Source organism: Crocuta crocuta, unplaced genomic scaffold (genome assembly GCF_008692635.1).
Source record: "Crocuta crocuta isolate KB4526 unplaced genomic scaffold, BGI_CrCroc_1.0 scaffold129, whole genome shotgun sequence".
NCBI classification, from domain to species: Eukaryota; Metazoa; Chordata; class Mammalia; order Carnivora; family Hyaenidae; genus Crocuta; species Crocuta crocuta.
This window is the reverse complement of record NW_027551571.1, coordinates 5396259-5403340: the sequence shown is the minus strand read 5'-3', so window position 1 is coordinate 5403340 and position 7082 is coordinate 5396259. Positions and strand designations below refer to the sequence as shown.

The 7082-nt window shown below is 52.6% G+C and overlaps 1 protein-coding gene across 3 annotated transcripts in view; it reads right to left on the bottom strand.

The window, feature by feature from the left end:
• ASAP2 (ArfGAP with SH3 domain, ankyrin repeat and PH domain 2) overlaps positions 1-7082 on the bottom strand; it is a 169243-nt gene that overhangs the window by 33129 nt on the left and 129032 nt on the right. For all 3 annotated transcript variants that reach the window (XM_077751058.1, XM_077751059.1, XM_077751060.1), the window contains 3 exons: positions 4366-4414; positions 4123-4289; positions 1859-1992 (listed from right to left, as the gene is read on the bottom strand). In XM_077751058.1, coding sequence (XP_077607184.1) covers positions 1859-1992; positions 4123-4289; positions 4366-4414 — 350 coding nt within the window. The remainder of the gene's footprint in view (positions 1-1858; positions 1993-4122; positions 4290-4365; positions 4415-7082) is intronic.

Here is a 7082-nt window from a genome sequence, read left to right as displayed (position 1 = left end):
GTGGGCAGTGGATGGTGGATGGGGGAGAGGGAGGGACAGTAGTGATGCTTAAATGCTCACCACACAGCAGGACAGGCCACCACAAAGACCAGTTTATGTCCCAGGCTCTTCAGAGGTGAGGCATGAGCTCTGGAGTCAGATTAAAGGCTCCCGCCCCAGATCTGGCACTTTAATAACTATATAACCTTGGGCACATTAAAACATTCAAAGCCTTAGTTCCTCTGTCATAAAGTGGGGATGAACAGCAAGGTCACTGGGCTGTAGTGAAGGACAAATGTGCTAACACATACAAAGAGCTCTGGGAAGTGCCTGGTACAAAATACGCAATTATGATGTCACCACAAATCACTTAACACTTCCCACTGATGTGAGGAAATCAAGACAGTACACCAACTGCCATGGTTTACCAGCGCTTTCTGAGAATTGGTGTTTCTTTGAAATATACTGTGGGAATGTCGAGTGTAACCACCGCCAGTTGCCCAGGCTACCTCTTGTGCATGCGCAGCTCCACGATGCAGGCTAAATGCTTCATGACACTGACAAGAACGGCACTGCGGAACCAAGAATACACTGCCTGAGTCTTGCTGCGTCTGGCTTCGTTTTTAACATTAAGTAATCAGGGGCGTGACTACCCGGGAGCCCGGAATCCGCTCTCGTTTCTCCCAACTTCACCGTTCAAGACCATAAAGGAATCCTTCGCCAAGACCAGAAAGATTTGACAAGATAGTTCAAAATGCACTGTAAGTTCAGACCCTGCTTCTGGAGTGGTCATCAGTAAAATTTACGGCCCCTTGAGAAGTAGACTGACCACAATAATTGATTTCCTGTCAAGACTACTGCTCTTTTCATTACAATCAATGGCAATCTACATCCACTCAACGTTCACTGCCCAATGCCCAGCTAACACCAAGAATTTCAAACACTGCCTCTCAACCAGCAATCACAGGCTTTGAAAACAGTCCACAAAAGCTCCATTTTAGGTGGCCTCAAGACACCTGGTGTGATGTGCCTTTTCCTCCATGGGGCCGGTGTCAATACTCTGGACATTACTTCACAGAAAATGCTTCAGGCTCCCAGTATCCTTCTACACCACGCTGTACAGCTTATATATTATCACTGAACCAAGAAGGAACCCCTTCTTTAGAAATGAAGGCAGTGGCCCATATCTTTTTTTTTTTAATACTTTATTTATTTCTGAGAGAGAGAGAGAGAAACAGCATGAGCAGGGGAGGGGCAGAGAGAGAGGGAGACACAGAATCCGAAGCAGGCTCCAAGCTCTGAGCTGTCAGCACAGAGCCTGACACGGAGCTCGAACCTATGATCCGTGAGATCATGACCTGAGCTGAAGTTGGACGCTTAACCGACTGAGCCACCCAGGCACCCCAGCAGTGGCCCATATCTTGCCCAAAGGGCGACAGTAAGGGGCAGAGGAAAAGTGCACTGGAGGCCTGAGCCAGGTCGTGACCACAGACTTGGCAGGGATCTGTTGGGGGCTCTGGAGAATGAGCCCTCAACTGGCTCTGGGCTTTCCGTTCTGCACACGCTTAAGGAACAGGGTGACCTAGACTGTGTCACCATCATATTCCACGTCTTAAACACCTCTCTCTCTCTCCTTTTTTGTGTCACTTCACCTTATTAATTTAGAAACAAGGTTTTACAACAAAAAGTCCCTTCAACTACCAGTAGCTGAGAAGGAGGAATGATCACTGAGGTTCTAATTGCCCAAACCCATATGGTGAAAACCAATCACCAAGAGCCCAGAGGAATCGCAAGAAAGCAACATGGGTTTGAACGCCAAGATGAAAACTTAGCATTTGGTGGATCATTTTCATTTCAAAATCAATGACTGGAGAATTACCAGCAGCTCAGATGTTCCCAATACATCTAATGTCAGCGACTGCATCCTGGAGTAGTGAACCCCGAGCTCTCGGTGGATTCCAGAACACTCGATACAGGTCAGGATGCCCAGATTGGTGGAGAGCCAGGTAGGATCTGCCAAAGAGAAAAGGGAAAGTTGGAGTTCGCAGCAAGCACAGGGCTGGGGTCACGACACTTTTCCTGGATAGTTACTGTGCACGGGGTTTTGAGCATGAGCATTTTCTCGACCCCTGACACCGCTGGAGCCGTCGCTCATCACTCCTTCTGCACTACCACCAGCTTACAAACAACACACACATATGCACCTCTCTGCTCCCCCCTCCATTTATTTACTCATTGTCCTGCCCACCCTTCTGTTCATTCATTACGAACTCCCAAGGGACAGGTGTGTGTCCAAGAATAAACAGCACACAGCGCCCTCTAGTGCCACAGGCCTTTGACCGGACACGTCTTCCGTGCACGCGAGCGCGCCAGCAGGCAGGTGTCTTCACAGTGCTCAGCAAGGAGACGGGGCTTGCTCAGGGCTGCAGGGGGCGCGGAGCCAGACAGCAGTGCTGCCTGGGCCCCGGTCCCTGCTGGCACCGTGTCACCGAGCTACTCCCAAGTCACCGAGGCACGTACTGTGTGCCGGGTACACAGCACACACCGGAGGAAGGCCTGAACAGCTCTCAAAACCAAACACGCTAGAGCACGGTACCACGGCCCCTAAGTACCATTCCCTTTCAACTTGCCTGCTGCCCTTAGAAACTCACTGCGGGGAAATATCACAACCCTGGTCACCAGATAACCGTCTAGTCGTTTTTTAAAAGTTCAAGTTATAAAAAATTTTACCATCAGGAAACACTCCAGGGCATCTGTGTTTGCATTTCTGCCACACCAGCACAGCACACTTTGGGAGGTATGAGCATGCGTAGACTACTTTGTATCAATTTTCACGTCACCTATCCTGTCCTACCATTTTCAAACAAAAATGTCCACAGCCTTGACGTCTTTATGAAAGTGTTTTAAAAGTCCAAGTGCTGCACAGCCCTCATCTCTTCTTAAGAAAAAGCACAATCGGGGTGGGGGGGGCGGCGCGTGGGTGGCTCAGTTGGTTAAGAGTCTGGCTTCAGCTGAGGTCCTGATCCTGGGGTTCGTGAGTTCAAGCCCCACATCAGGTTCCCTCTGCTGTCAGCCTGGAGCCCGCTTTGGATCCTCTGTCCCTTTCTGTGCCCCGCTCTGGCTTGTGCTCTCTCTCAAAAATAAACAAACATTAAAAAGAAAGAAAAGAAAGAAAAGAAAGGAAAGAAAGAAAGGAAAGAAAGAAAGAAAGAAAGAAAGAAAGAGGAAAAGGCACAGTTCACTACTTATCACTTCCTACACCTCATCTCCTGCCAAAAGGTACTTTTTAATGGATCCAAGACCCTGAGCGAGTACCCTAAACGACTCCCAGATACTGAGCTTTTGGGGCCAGGAACCTCCCTGGCAATTCTCACCTGCCCCCTCTATTTTTGTTGTGTGCGTCTTTACAGAAGAACGGTCATAGGACTGGAGGGATGAAAGTGGTAACGGACACTCCACAATCTTCCTTAATCATTCCAAAACGATTCCAAAGCTCCCAAAGCACCATTCCCCCTTAATCAGAGCACCTCCGCTCCTCCAGCTTTTGAAAATACCAGCTATTAAAATCTACAACGATTACACTCTATGTCCGTTACAGAATGAAGCCACTCATAGGCTTTCTCAAAATGCAGAAGTCGACAACTCTTTTCACAGAACGTGATGCCTGGAAGGGACCCAAAAATAATCTCAAGCAGTTCCTTCATTTTCCACATAGGAAAACCAATACCTAACAAAGAAGGTATGTGGCTCTCCCAGGGTCCCAGGCTAGACAGCGGCTCAAAGCTCCTGCACGAGCTCTACAAAGCAGCACGAAGGGAGGCTGGAGTAAACCCGGGAAAAGCCGCCCCCCATAGCTTCTGAGCCAGCACGAGCGGACGACCTTGGTCTCTCCCGCGTCCTGTGCTTCAGTGCTCATTTCTCAGAAAGTCTTACATCTTTCCAGCTCTATCAGGCCATCTTCATGCGGTCCTGCATCTTCCCACCCTCCCCCTGCCTGCTCTGCACACAGCCCCGTAGGCTGCCGGGCTCCCGCATGGGCTCACCGCACGCAGCTCTGCGTCTGCAGTGAAAGGGAAAAGCCGAGACGATTTTCTGTGAATGGGAAGGAGAGTCCAGGAGGGCTGGGGGGAGGGCGTGGCTCACCAGGTGCCCCGCAGTCACAGCACACGTCATTGCCCGTCATCCTCTGCACTTCTGCAATGATCTCCTTGGTCAGCTCTTGGACAATGTTATTTTCTCCAGTACTGTCATCCCCTTTAAATGCGTTGTTTAAAGCTTCTTCCTTGCTGTTCTGCAGCACGGACATCCATCTAGGAGACACAGGCGCTGTGTTAGATCCCCAGCGCTGCTAAGTCCCAGCCCCATGACCGATCCCGAGTAACTTACATTTGACATTCCTGTTCGTCTTCCGCTTGGAAGTGGTACGTCCTGTCATCTGGATGGAAAGGGAAGTCTCATCAGCTGTGAGCCCGGCACAGAAATGCGTACACAATTCCAGCAGAAAGCGGTTTATAGTAACCTCATGAGTAATCTTAACTCTGCTACGAAATGAATGATTTGTAGGAAATCGCGCACTCCCTCATTCCTTCACCTGCCTTGTGTGCCCTTGCCCAGTGACGGCGGCTCTGTAATCCAAACCAGCAAACCCGCCCTGTCCACACCCAAGTTTCAGAAGAGAGGAAGCTTCCCAAAACAGGAGCTATTCAGGGATGGAGACCAACATTATCCTTTCAGAAGCTTTGTTTTTCTTGAACTTGCCAAGAAGTTGGCCCCCCAAAAGGAATTGTTACAGCCCGCTGAATAATAAAAGCCTTCTCTAAATGAGTATCTCAGAAGTTTTCTGGCCTTGCTGGAAGAAGAGACATTGCAACCATAGGCCATGGGAGTGCTGCATTACGGACACCGCGGAAGCAGGAGGAAGGGCCGAAGGCTGTTGGGACACAAGCTCTTTCGCTCACACGGGGCTGTGTGCAAACGCAGCGACGTCTCCAGGGGCTGTGACAGACCGCTGACCCCTGTGCACGTCAGGAGCGTGCACGACGCGCTACAGACAAGTGTACGAAGGCATCAGCATGGGGGTGCTGGCGAGGGATACCGAGAAATTGTCTATAGTCCATCCAAAACAAAGCAATAAAGAAAATTAAATTTAATACCAAAACAGAAACAAAAAAGGGAGGAGGCCCAGCTTCTCCAAATGGTGGAGCAGTGACTGTCCCTGTGGCCTGCAGGCGCGCAGGTGCTGAGAGGGGCTCCTGCCGAGCCGCCTGGAAGGGCACCGGGGCCCAGGGAGGGGAAGGGGCAGAGCTGGCCGGTTCTCCACCTCTGCTCCCATTCGCGTCCTCCCCCGCAGCCCCCCTTTCTCCTGGCACTGAGGGGGAAGGGAACCGTGCCTTCCCTACACCCCCCACTCCGTCACGAGGAGAGGAACGGGGCTTAAGAGAACTGTTTCAAGGTCACACAAATGAACTGAATTCCGTGGTTCAGACGTTAGCGGCCGAGCCACGCTGAGGTGCTGGAAGGTGGGGAACGAAGCCGCCCTCCCGGCTCCCGCCTTCCGTCCGGATGCCAATGGCCTCTTCCAGACCCACGCCCCACACTGAGCGGCTCTCAGAGTTCCCGGGCAAGGCGGAGGCCGTGTCTCTCAGTCGGCGGTCTCCCGGCCCCACCAGGCACCGCTCGAGGGGGACAAGTGAGGAGGAAGGGAGCAGAGTGGCCCGTTCCCTTCAGCCAGTTCTGTGCCCTAACGTGTGAGGAGCTCTGTGAAGACTGTCGGCTGAGAATTCCCCCTATAGACACTCTCGAGATGCTTATACACCAGTAACAGTTTCGAGCAGCTTCATATGAGAGAGAAGAGAAAGCAAGAGAAGACGGAGACGGGAGCCAGGAAGGGCTGCCTCTCGGCCTGCGGCTCTGGCTCCAACCGCCCACAGATCCGGTGTGCGCACCTGGAGAGGTGCCGGCTGGCTGTGGCTCCATCCTATTCAGGGCACTGCCCTAGGTCACCCCCAAATTCTCCCGCACCCCCCGTCCCGCCAAGGGTGACTATGTGATTGAGGACAATGGTGCAGGACTTAAATCTGCAAAGGCTGGGGTCCATCTGAGGGCGACGGGGCTGGATAAGCTCCTAAAGTGCCGGCCTGGCCACAAAAACGGCCTCCCTGAGGAGCCCAGGCACCTCTACAGCCTGATCTGAGTGGGGAATCCCTGTCTGGGGGAAGGAGGGGAAAGCAGGGCCCTGCGGGGAACTGACCGAAGCCGGCTGTCAGTCTGGGACTCTTCTGGGCTCTTGGGCTCGTTTCAGGACGGGCTCACAGAGTGGGGGTGTGGGGCCTGCAAGACCTGAGTCTGGAGGGCCCTCCTCACTGCCTGTCGTGCGGCCTGACTCTTCTCCAAACACCAAATGTTTAAAGGCCTTGTTGTAATATGGGTCCCGCTAGCCTGGTCAGCAGGCGGGGGAGGAGCCGAGAGGGTGACAGCCTCGTCCCCTGAGTCAGGCACCACCGGATGTGAACCCAAGCCAAGGGGCGCTCAATAAACCAGGCCTTTGCCACTCTGCAGTGACTGCTGCGGCATCTGGCCAGTTTTGGGGCTTCTCTGAGGCCACCAGAGCCACACAACCCTGTGACAAAGCATTTTCACCAAATCACCCCTAGGAGAGGAACACCGTTTAAAGACTAGGATGAGAAATTCGTAGGACTGGGACTCACTCTACCCACGGAAGGACAGAGGGAAGAGAAAGAAACAAGAGCTTTTCTCAAAGAATGACAATGACTCTGGCACATTTATGAAAGTGCCTCAAACCGAATTCAGCAGGGCCTTCTGGGTGTCCGAGGCGGGAAGCCGTGGCCTGAAGAGGTGTACCATGCAGCAGGTGGTAGATCAAAGACACAGATGGCACCTTGGCCAATGTCAGCCTGCCGGAGCGCTCGTGGAAAACCGGATTTGCACCGGCCCACCTTCGCACACGTCCCAGGAATGCAGGTGTGAACGCCTGGTAGGAAGCTAGGCACGCCTGCTATCTACTGACCCTCCCCGGTGCCTGACCAGGAGTGAGAGGCGTGTGGGCTGGGGAGCGCTTCCGGGTTGTCTGCAAGTGTGGAGAA